This window comes from Pagrus pagrus (assembly GCF_965226575.1).
Source record: "Pagrus pagrus genome assembly, chromosome: 14".
Classification (NCBI taxonomy): Eukaryota; Metazoa; Chordata; class Actinopteri; order Spariformes; family Sparidae; genus Pagrus; species Pagrus pagrus.
This window is the reverse complement of record NC_140198.1, coordinates 26,247,217-26,260,059: the sequence shown is the minus strand read 5'-3', so window position 1 is coordinate 26,260,059 and position 12,843 is coordinate 26,247,217. Positions and strand designations below refer to the sequence as shown.

The window sequence follows — 12,843 nt, the reverse complement described above, 5'->3', positions numbered from 1 at the left end:
AGCAGGAGAGGCAGAAAAGTAAAGCCAGCTCTGGATCTTTGTGCCAATATTCAAATTTTTCATATTCGACCATTTTCATGCCAGTTGGCCAGAAAATTCAGGAACATGTTCTGTAAAGCTAAAAGACAACATGCAGCTTGCAAGGATCGGTTCCTGATAGAGCAGCCTGTAAAGATTACAGACTGATCTACTGTATAAACTGATTTATCTCAGCTTTAGCTCAGTCACCAGGATAAAACGTTAGCAGTTAATGTTTCTGTTCAAATTTGCACCTGTCATAGGCAACATACTGTATTGACATGTATACAGAAATGTGTCATATGATGTTCACATTACATTCGTTAATTACATGACTTTCATATTGGGAGGTGGAGGGGACTGTGGTGGAGTTACAGACTGCAACAGACTGTTGAGCCGGTGACTGAAATTCGAGTCGGCATCTCAACATTTGTAAGTGTTAAACCACTGGATATTTTTTGACGAGGGACCACAGTGTTTAAGCATTTCTGAACAAGACACCACTCGATATTTGTAAGGAGACCCTGGGGACAGTTTCCAGCTGTGTTTGTGTTGACAAAAAGCGGTATTTTAAGTCAAAACTTGATCTCTTCCGAGCCTAAACCTAACCAGTGTTGTGACAAGAGAAATATTTAAAATTCAACTTAAGGAAACATTTAGTACATAATTGCAAAATAAATGAAAATAAAGTTCTAACTTCTTTGCAGAAACACACTTTTATTCTGGGGATTTGGTGGTGCTTGAATTTGAAATTAACTAGAGTGAATAAACTGTAGGATTTGATTTTGAGGCTTTTCTTAAATAATTTTTGGCCATTTGTGGGCCTTTATTAGTGGGTCGACAGTCAAGAGATTACAAGAACTGATGAGACAGAGCAATAGGGAATGAGATGCAACAAGGCTCCCAAGTCAGACTTGAACCAGGGCTGATGTGGTTCATGTTCAGCACCTTAGACTCCGAGGTGCCCCAGTGCACTCCAACATTTAACAGTTGAATCTGTGACTACTTCAGGCTCTTCCCCATCCGCAGAAACAAAGACAGTTTTCCTTGATATTATTCTACATAGTCCTGATCACAGAACAAAAACCTTGGCAGTTTGGCACAATCCATTACAAGTATGGGGTAATCACTGCTTATATGATCCAATTATCAGAGAATGGGATTTTGTCAAAATAAATGAAAACACAATTTCCTCTCCGTTCTCATTAAGCTGTGTTTAATTATTCAATGTGGTGTGCTATCATTTTTTAACATGCCCCAAGTCCATTGGCAAATCTTCAGAGGGGACTGTTAGGGCTTTTTAACAGCATCCCAGTTCCTCTATGAAATTGTTTAACTGACATAAAAATATTCTTTTCCAAAGAAATCTTTCATTTATAGATATAGCAAAGTCAAACAGAATGATTTATGGCAGGGAAAACATCGTGCCGGAGCTCCAGTGGGGCCTTGGCTGTCACTAACAGTAACAGCAGACTACACAGAGTTTTTTGTGTAGTCAGAGATACCAACCAGGGAGATGAAAATCTATCCAAATAACAAGATGTACATAACTCAGGATGTTAACTATACTATGGATTTGAGCAAGATTGCCTTTGAGAACAGGGACTCAAGAGAATTCAACGTGTAGAAAAAATATTTAATGGGGAATTTACGCTGCCCAGTCACCAGAATAAAATGTTGGCATCGTACAATTCTGCAAACCACGGATATGTGAAATGTGTGCGTTTCATAAAAGCCAGAGAGGGACCACTCTTCGTTACAATGTTTGAACATTTATAAACACGGAAAAACTTTTTTTTTAATGAGTTAGTGGCAGAAAAGCTGATATTTGGATGACAATTTCTAGGCTGTTTGTGGCATCACAACCAGGTTAGGATTCCCTAACCAAGTGGTTTGCGTGCCTAAACCTTAGGTTGCAAGCAAATTCCTGAACACTTACAAAATTACATTTAGGTGTGACGTTTTGGTACTAGACCTTCATCAGGAAAAAAAGTTGTTACAGAGAAGCCATCTTAACGTGAGTGGCTGCAAGTCTGTCACCATTTAGGAATGTAGCGGGTCATCACAAATAAATCTACTTTTGCTAGCTGGACAGTGTGCGGGAGTTTGCTCGCAGCTTTTGGTCTAGTCGTCCCTCTCCTATGCACCCAGCTCACGGAAGTATTGGTACCACTGGTAGAAGTATTTTTCTGTGTCTAAACCTAACCAGACTATTAGCCCAGTGTTGTCACAACATAAAATTGAAAATTGAACAAAAATTGAAGAAAAGCAAAGTTTCAACGTATCAAATGTAAACTTTCAACATAGACATAGACAAATACTCTTGTGGTGTCCAGAAATGTACGTTACCAACATTTATTCTGGTGAATGGGTTGAGTTACAAAATGCAGAGGGAACACAAGCTACAAATCCAATACCAAACACTTATGTGACACTGTGAAGACACTGATTGGACTGTGACCACTCAGAAAGCATTAGTGGCCGATAAGGACCCAGAGATTGCAAACCAACTGAATATGTTTTACTTAATTCAGGTGTACCTGTGCAGGCAGATAGATAGTGTCTGTGTTGAGCAGGTGAGGAGCACTTTAAAACGTTTAAATCAGAGAGAGGCCACAAGACCAGATAACGTCAGTGCATTTACTTTCCAAACATTGCGCCTGTGTGGCAGCCTATCTGTTCCCACATAATTTGTGAAATGTGGAAAACCTCACATGTAATAGCTGCTGAATCGTAGCACAGAAAATGCAACATTGATAGTGATGATAATGTAACATTAAAGCATGTAGACAACCCTACAGCTGGGGCTCTTCTCTGAGATTTGACAGCTGCATTCAGCACAATTCAGCCAGAGCCCTTACTGGTGAAGATGATTCAAACGGAGGTTTATCCTCATCTGATTCAGTGGTACCATTAATTTCTTACAAATAGAGCACAGATAGTAAAAGTTAATCTCACATATTTATCTTCCAATGATACTAACTCACGAGCAGGCCAGGAGTGTGTGAGCTCACCTCCACTCTTCACACTATACGCAGATAATAAAACTGATTCTGCAAATGATTATATTGAAGTTTTCAGATACTACATTATTGTCTGTGTAAGGCACTGAAACTGACCCTGTATTCACCAGTATTGTATGGATAGTGTTCTTATTAACTCATACCCATAACTCTCAGATTATACAAATATTTGGGCATCGGTGGAAAATAGCTGCTTTATCCCGGAGTGCACATATAGATTTGTAGCAAGGCACAACAACACATTTACTTTCTGAGGAGACAAAGTACATGGAGCAAACAAACAGATCCTGGTATTATCTTTTCAATCTATAACAGTAGTACAAACACAGTCCATTTCTCTGTTCAGCTTAAACCTCGACTACATATCAGCTCACGGCTTGTGTGTCAACCGCTTGAGTCAAGTTTTCAAACTACCTATACTAAAAGTATGATGTCTCTGAAGGTCATATTACATCTGACACCTCTCGCATTTTATTTAAAGAATACCAGCTTTTGCCATCAAACAGAAGATTTACAGTCCCACAACTCTTTTGTTCCTCAGTCTGTCAATTATAATGGCAGATACTACAATTGTGATATGATTCATGATTAGTGGGAAGGATCATTTCTGCATGACAATTTTCATTTTCACCAAAAAAAACAAACAAACAAACAACAAAAAAAGAACTATTAAAATCCTGATGATGTGATGTTTGTTGGAGTCAGTACCAAACATCAGTGGAACAAGATTTGTTGGCCAGGACATCTCTGCAGCGCTACAGTACTTCATCATAACAAAGCATATCATTTTACCTTGATCAAACAGTTGCAGCTTCTACCATTTGGACAGTGTACATCTTGAGCCAGAAACACATTTTAGATCACTATTCTGATAAGGTGAAATATAATAAAATAAAAATAATGCAGTGGTTCTCAGACTACATTGCAGGGACCAATCTGGGTCAACAATGGAGCTCAAGGGGGGTCTTCAGCCAAATGAAGATCAATGTCATTTTCTTACTGTCGCATTCAGTGATGTTAGCAGAGTGACAAACAGACTGACCCTCCTGATCAAAGGGCTCAGACTCTGCAGTGAAGACAGCCAGAACAAATCAGACTGGAATGCCTGACACAAGACTGATACAATCAGGCTGTTACTCTCAGGTGAGAGAAGTACTGTGAGGTACAGCACATATAAATCTATATTTCCAACACACAGAAAACACATGATGAATTTCAAATGGAATGGATGACAAGGGGAAATATAGAGTGGAAGTTATTGAATACGATTTATCTAGGGAAAATAGAAAAACGAGATTTGCCGATGCTATTGCACTGACCTTTATTTCAGTAAAATCCAACTTGAATCTTTTTCTTGATAAAAATTGGGGGGTTGGAAACGTGAACTTTTTCGGCTTCCGAAGGGGAGCATGCCACAAAAAGTCTGAGAACCACATGAGGCAGTTGGTTCCACACAACACATTTCACAATTTTATTAAAGGAGGAATACTACAATAAAACTATAACCCTCACATCAGTCTTATGTATATTGCATATTATATCCTAAGACCGAAAAGGTCCTCTAAATATTTTTTATATCTCTGTAGAAGTCAAAGTTGAAGATGACCGTCGAGGAGGAACAATAAAAATAGATATCATTAGTTTTTAAGGCGTGGTGCTGGCCCACAGATCTTTCCTGTGTTTAAACTTCCTTGAGTTATTGTTGTTGTAGAACAAGTTAATGACTTGTCTTGGAATTGTATCATCAGGGGGGAAGGGCAAAAAAAACCTCAAAGCATGTTCACTGGAGCTATCTATTGAGAGGAAACATGAAGGAGGGATATTTAACTGAGTTCACACACCGCGCAGAAATACATTAATAAATCAGATAAAGCAGAAATACAACAAAGATGGTTTTAGTGTAAAGAGAGAAATGGTCTGTCTCGGAAGTGTTGTTGTTGTTGATAACACGGTATGTAGACCTGTGCACTATTACATTAAACGACCGTCAAACTAATTCTAACATCATTTTGATGAGTCACACTGAACGACAAACGTTTGGATTTTTATAAGTGTACCATTTAAACTCTTACTCTTAAACCCTAACTCTACTTTATGTACATAATAGCCTATAAGCAGACTGGCATATCTCACCAGAGTTGCACACTGCACTGCGGAAGGCTAAAACAAATATCCACACATGGTTGACATGTACGCTTTTCAAGGCCCTTTTTACGTCGCTGTTCGCACAACCAGACGACGGGTACTATATAAAAGGAGGGTATCGCGTCGTACTGAGCCTGTGCGTGCGTACATTTGCGAACAAGAATCTTTGCTGAACCCCGAAGCAAAGACGGAAACAACTGTCACACCTCCTCTTGCACAACAGTTACTCTCCGTAGCGCTAGTTGGGGCGTGTTGACGGAGCCTTCTGCCAGCTGTGGTTAAACTCGGGAACTCGGCTAAACACCCTTTCCTCACCCTCAACAAAGTGCTGTTTCTTCACGGTAAATATGAACTTCGAGGTCTAGACGACAGAAGTATCCTTTGCTTTAAACCCCGTGTGGATGTGTTATGATGAGATACATGTTAGTCACTGTAATTCCGAGTTTTGCTACATTTGACAGGCAGCCTATCTAACGTTCCGCATGTAAATTAGCTTAGCTAAAGCTAAAGTTACTTAGCAGCTCAGGCTATCGTCAGTTCGTCCTTGCTTAAACCCGTCCTGTTAAGTGAAGAGGTTACATGTTTAAGACATTGTTTTAACGATGTCAGTCATCCGCATTTGATTAGCACTTGAATAACAGCTAGCTAAACTGACATAACGTTAACGCTAAAGCTAATCTTCGACTGTAACTTGTCCGCTAACTTACATCAACGGTAACTTATTGAATGTCCGGGCTTTTAAAGCACAAAGATTGGCTCTCAGAGTGCTGTTTTATGTCAAAGTTGTCATTTTAAACGTATGATGCACTTTGATAACCTTTTTAATCGGACCTATTTTTCGCAGTCTGGGTGCGGCATTCCCCCTTTTTTTCCCATAACAGGAAAGAATTGCACTGGGGTTGGTACAGTGGGTGTGCCGCTGATTAGACAGCGAAACGTTAATCAAAGAAAACACAGGACGTGCCGTTGCTTGATAGATGACAAGCTCAGTCAGTGCTGTAGCTAAGCTAGCTACTGAAACACCAAACCATTTAACTTGGCATGGTCATGACAGGGCCGAATAGTGAAGGACGTTATAAACAGTGCACGTTTGTAATGGTGGACATTCACATTACATTGTCTGTATGTCATGTTTGCTTTTTTTTACTTTTCATCTTCTCCTGCTTTCGGATTCTTATTAATTGTTCCATTATTAAAAATGAACGAGATACTGAATTGTGGTTTTGCTTGAGATTTCTGAGTTACAGACCTGTGCACTGTATCAAGACAATTAAGTCACACCTCCTTATGAGAGAAAGGAGTTGGAATTAAGATCTTGTTAATCGATCTGATCTGTTTTGTATCTTAATCATGTTCTGCTTAAATTACCCTAGCCACAACTGATCAATGTTGCCATAATTTCAACTTTTATCTTCAAATCTTTATCCCATAGTGCTGAAGTTTGATGTCAAGTAATGTTTTAATGAATCTTGTAAATCTCTTGCCTAATTTTGTCACATTCTGCATTCACAGTTGACAGAAGATGTTTTTTGCCAAAAAGTTTATCGGTGGCATCATTGATGTTGTCAGGTGAGAATCTGCATAAAGTACTTACCTAATCCTAAAAGGTGGTTTTGTGGCCTAACGTCTCTCTTTATTGTTGATCCTCTCTTTGTAGCAACATCGACCCAGCCCAGTTTGTCCCTTCTGACCCTGTAGGTAACAGTCATGACATTAAAAACGCTATGTGACATCATGGTTCTGCTAAGTCTGGATTCTAAGATTTGCTGTTACTCTGTCTCGTAGCCTCCGCCACGTAGACCCGCTGTATATGCAGAGCAGCATGAGAGCGATGAAGAGAGACAGTTTCGCAGAGTCTTCCAGCAACTCGCTGGGGAGGTGAGTTATACGTCTCCCTGTACTTCTCTTCAGATATGTTGTTTTTTGCAGTAACTATACTGTAGAATGTTTCTTCTGCCATTTTGTAACACCATGTATGCAAGTGTCTGTACAGGTTTCTGCTGGCGTTGTGATGTCTACACTGTTGATGTTTTGTCATATAGGACATGGAAGTGAGCCCATCAGAGCTGATGAACATACTGAACAGAATCATTACAAAGCGTAAGACATGTTTGTGTGGATCATATGTATTGTCTATCTCTCACACATCACTGTGTGTAGTTCTTGTTGTTCTTTGGTCTGGCTTACTCTGTCGTGATGCAGTCTTTAAAAAAGAAGTACAACATGGTGACTGACTCTTTTCTTGTCTTTCAGATGGGGACCTGAAGACGGATGGTTTCAGCATTGAGTCTTGCAGGAGCATGGTGGCAGTCATGGATGTATCCTTTCTGTCATTAGTAGACTTTATGTGTTGTGTAATCCAGGTGATAGTATGAAGCTGTCAGTGACAGCACAGTGGAAAAACACAGAACAGAACAAATACATCAACAGTTGGCTTTAAAAAGATGTGTTTGCTCATCACACCCACAGCTCGTTAAGGCTGCAGACTAGGGTTGGGCCAATGGAGATTGCCATGGCCGATGGCTGACAGTCATCGACCACTGAGCCTTGCATCGAAACATTATGATTCAAAAGCCCCCCCCCCTCCAGAGAGCGCAAAAAAGTAGTGTGTCCCCTCAGAGTTGCTGTAAGGCAGGAGTTGTTGGCGTTTGTGACATGTGGGAGAGAAAATGGAAAGAAGTTTGTTGCTGGTCAATGCACTAACATGTATATCCACATCATGTTCTTTATTTTCTTATTAAACCTGCACAGTGAGGCAAACCCAAGACAGTTGGTTCCATTGTTGGCGGCAGTGTTTCTTTTCTGTGTGTCATTGTTAGTGTTTCTTTCAATTGCACCGTTGTTATGTGCGTTTCCTTAGCGTAGCTTCCTCAGTATAGTTAGCAGCCTAACTTTGTTTCACGCTTCTGAGGCTGAAAACAGCTAAGTTACAGACCTGTGGTGTGGAGACAAAGACTCCAAAGCTAGGCACTAGGCATAGTCGATCTGACTCCCTTTGCTGGTGACTGGAGAAAGTTTTCTCGTTGGGGTGAGTCAGATTGGAGGTTGCTATTAGTGCAGTGTTAACAATGATGTCCATTACGATGTTTCACTGGACATCGTCATATGCCAACCCTACTGTACACATGCATTTCAACATTGAGGCCAAGTACTGCCATGATTCACAAACAGAAAACAGATTTTAACGAATGGGCCAAGCCTGGCCTCCTTTTGGCCTGCAGCATCAGATGGGGAGGATTAATGACCTTGAAATGTGTGAGGGTTCAGCACTGAGCAGATATCGGATTACCTTGAACACACTGCTCCCAAAGTAGGGGACAGTCCTAAAGATTCTGTCAAACCAAGCACTGAGACTTTGCTTAGACTTAACAGGATTCATAGCTCTGTAATGCAAGCTGTGACAAACTCTTAATTATGTTTATCTGATAATCAATATTAATTGCACATTTGACAAGAAAACAGTGTAAAGGTAGCAAAATGGGAGTTATGTTATCTTTTTAATTTTTAGAGTAAAACCCCATCTGCAGTTTGGTGAGCAGGTCGGGAAAAAGTAGATATTCTGTACTATATGAATGAAGAAGGCACGTAACATCCGCCTTGTGCAAATACAGCATGCCTACAAGTAAACCGACTGTTTGTCTAAGCTGGTCTTGATGACTTGACATCTGTTGTCCTTAACGCCATTTCAGAGTGACAGCACTGGAAAACTCGGCTTTCACGAATTCAAACACCTCTGGAACAATATAAAGAAGTGGCAGGCAAGTACAGCAGTCCTGTTTTATTTGTGTGGCACATCTGTTTCTGTTACATTCCTGTGGTCAGTGTTAACCATTTCCAGTAACAGTGAACACTTAAGAAACTGAATCTTAAAGCCATCTTGTGCAATTATCCTGTGCAATAATACCATTTTTTTTTTTTTTTTTTTTTTTTACATATTTATATTTTCTTTCTCTTATCTAAATCCTTTTTAGTATTTTTAAGTCTACTTGTTTAATGTCCCTTGTACTTATTGTACGTCTGTCTACTATCTGTGTGTTTCTTGAAGGGCACACAATATTAAATTGTTTACATGTGGAACATATAATTAAGCAGCAACAAGAAGCAATAACTTACTCTGTCAGTAATAACACATGTATTTTGTGCTTGTTGGTTGAATTAAACCCACAGTGCAAGAAAACAAAGTCAATTATAACTTTATTCTTTTTGAAGACTTTCTCGTATAGCGTCAGTACTGTAATAGCAGGAAAACTTCCAGATGCTGTAAATGCTTTAAATACTCTTATTTTTTAGGGGGTGTATAAAGCCCATGACAGAGATGGCTCCGGTGTCATTAGTGCAGATGAGTTGCCAGAAGCTTTCAGAGCTGCTGGTGAGTTGTAATTTTTTAAAATTTTCCCTACTGTTGTTTCAATGTTTACACAGCAACTGAAAAGTAGCAGGTAAAACGAGGCTTTACTAGTACATTTAATAACAATAGAGGTTAAGCGATAACCATGGATGCAGTGAGAACTTATGATAGGGTTTGTGATGTACCATCTACAGCTATGTGGGTTGTGTATGTATTTAACACAGAAAAGACTGGATTTGGATAGTTGTTTCATAAGACAGAAACCTGCATGTAAATATGATCATTTCATTATTATTATTATTAGGGCTCTGGCTGGCCTAATTTTATCTCATTATGGCCAGTGAACACTATTTCAGCAGATATTACTGACCATCCTGTATTCTAACACCTTGATGGACATGGGCAGACCGTTACAAGTTACAAACCCCAACCATTCAAAGGAAGCCTCATCTTCAGGCTGCTGTTGGATGGGTTGATAATTACAATGTCAAGTTGCTTCCACATGAAGGCAAAGACCGCAGAACAGCAGAAAATTGCATTGCAACAAGATGATCAATGTAACTCACTTCACCCGTCTGTCAGTGTTCTGACTGATGGGTGTATATTTGTGTTTAACAGTGCAGCCTTAAACCTATGTACTGTACGTATGTACTGTACGTGTACCCTTTGTGTAAATTCTGTTTAAGAGTTCATGCAGTGGTGTCATCTCTTCCTCAGGCTTCCCCCTCAATGACCAGCTGTTCCAGATGATAATTCGCAGATACAGCGATGAAAGTGGGAACATGGATTTTGACAACTACATTGGCTGCCTTGTGAGGCTGGATGCCATGTGCCGTAAGTTGAAAGAGCAGTCCTAAAATGGATTGATTTTACTTCCTGGTCTAGCAGCTTTATGTGTGTGATAAGAACAAGTGGCCCATGAACTGAAGGTGTTTTCTTTTCTGATTCAGGTTCCTTCAAAACTCTGGATAAGGATAACAATGGGACTATCAAAGTCAACGTTCAGGAGGTAAAGTGAACTCTGTTAACTGGAATATCAGTTTGACTAAAATTCAGGTTTTTAATCGTTTGTTTCAGGTGATACACATGTTTACATAAAGGCATCTTCTCTGCTCTTGTTTCTTTTCAGTGGCTTCAGTTGACCATGTACTCTTGAGTCCAGACGAGGTCTCTTCTGCTTGTTACACAGAACCACTTTGTTTGTCTACACAGTACAAAATATTTTCTCAACCATCCCTACAACTTCCTGTTGTTCAGCAAATCCCTTGTGTGTTCAGGTTTTATTGAGTGTTGTTTCAGATGTTCCATAATACATGCAAGGCAGCATAGATGCTGTATTACCAACCCAGAAAATTACAAACCTGCACTCACAATGGTACTCATAGATTCGGATCAGAAATCAATGCTACTGAATGTTCTGGTAGTATGTGTCCAACATTACTCAGTTGCCTAAAGATAATAGTATGTTGAATAGGTGTCACTTGGTCTGCTTGTTTGGCATTTGCTTTTGACTTGCCCATATGCCCTCAAGTCAAAATGGCCCGCGAGGAGGCAGGCCAACATTAGGATGAAATTTGTGAAAAAACAAATGTGAAAGCTCCCATTTCTGTGTGGCTGTGGCTGGTTTCATAAAGATTGTATGTTAGAGAGGTCTGTGTATCGGTCGATCTCAGTTTTGTTTGACTATCTGGGTAGCTGTTTAAACGCTAACATGACGTTGGACAGTCAAACTAAAATGGCTGTGTCACCTGCTGACACAAACAGGAAGATCTACTTCATCACTAACAACGTTTTCTGTTGGAATGAACTGAGGTTAAGTGTGAAGCTGTACCTTGGTTTTTTTAAAAATTTTTGCTTCCACTTATTTTGCTTAATTATATCCTTCTTAGAGCTGTTTGGGCGTGTTTTGACTGCACGATTGACATTTCCATCTCCTAGCTGTTCATTTTGCTACCTGTTGGGGCGGGGACGTGTACACCTTAATTTAGCGACCTCATAAATTCTCAGAAAAGCTGCACCAGACTCCAACCTGAGTGGATGACTAACCAGCTTTCACACTGACTGAAAATACCTAGAATTGTAAGACTGTCCAACCTAAACCGGTGCAACAAAACTAACAGGAGTGTTGGGGACATTACTGTCAGTCTTCACACGCCCAGTCGCCCGAAGAAAAGGTTTAATCTGGGTAAACGTGTGGGTGGACCATGTCTTTACAGAGACTTTATGACAGACACGAACTAGACAGATTTGTAAAAGTATCTAAAGTTTTAATATTTGGTAGATCCCAGTCTCATTTATAGTCCTTGTGAAACCAGCCACTGACTGGAGATACCTGTTCACAAAAACAACAGCTCACCATTTTGGTTGCAGCTTAAAGAACAGTAAGGTAGAGGTTTGAACTATGGTACACTTGCATCACAACCTATTGTAAGCAGATCATGGTTTAATGATTAGTACACTCCCATTATTTTGCATCAGACTTGCACTGTATACTGTATATGCAAAGCAGCCAGGGATCCCAGTGTGTGTTGTTTGGGCAGGCTAATATGTTTCCATTTAATGTTTAACGCTGGTAATACAACTTGGCCATAGTATTATCTATGTCTCAGCTTACAGATCACTTTTTCTTGTACTGCATACTTCAAAATGCCTGCACCAAATAATGCCAGCACAATATGTAAATTGATAATATATAACATGTGTATGCCACTAATGCATGCCAATCGCAAAGATGCCATTATTAAGAGTTTTTACCATGTAGTTATAGCCAAAGTTATGGAAATGTTACTGAAAATGCCCGGTAAAATAAATGCCTGTGCCATATTTGCAATAAAAGGGGTATGTTAAATGTGTTGTTCTTGTTCTTGATGAAATGCTAACAGTCGTTTCTGGCAAGGGTTAGGGTTCATTAGTCAGTGACTAAAAGATTCTCACTTCTGGACCGCTCAGACCAAACAAAAACATTATTTCAAAATGGAACAATAGTTACCTTAAACTTTAAATAGGAGCCTTCCAGTCAAAAATGTGTTTTCTTGTTCCTGTAGTTGAATGTTTGGACTTCACTGTGCTGAATGATGTTTGTGTAGAGTTTGACATTAGCAGGCTGTTTTCACATTCATTGCTTAAACTGTAAATTTCCTCTGTGCTCAATGAAAAACTTATTTTAAGAGGCAGGCCTACGAGCACAAATGGTTTAGAAGCTGATCCTGGTCCAATATTTAGCAGTTAAACTTGTGAACTATTTTATATTTATACATTCTGAAATGTTTGAGGGAGAAGGGGTAGGTGCCATTTTAAGTTTACATTTTT

The 12,843-nt window shown here is 39.6% G+C and overlaps 1 protein-coding gene across 1 annotated transcript; it reads left to right on the top strand.

Annotated features, from left to right (window-relative positions):
- Positions 1-5,315: 5,315 nt before the first annotated feature.
- capns1a (calpain, small subunit 1 a) lies at positions 5,316-12,382 on the top strand. Its single transcript, XM_084374158.1, has 11 exons — positions 5,316-5,527; positions 6,699-6,755; positions 6,844-6,880; positions 6,972-7,064; positions 7,229-7,286; positions 7,440-7,504; positions 8,876-8,944; positions 9,477-9,555; positions 10,252-10,368; positions 10,485-10,543; positions 10,664-12,382. The coding sequence occupies exons 2-11, from the start codon at positions 6,709-6,711 to the stop codon at positions 10,688-10,690; spliced, it is 651 nt and encodes a 216-aa protein (XP_084230284.1). The 5' UTR covers positions 5,316-5,527; positions 6,699-6,708; the 3' UTR covers positions 10,691-12,382.
- Positions 12,383-12,843: the final 461 nt, after the last annotated feature.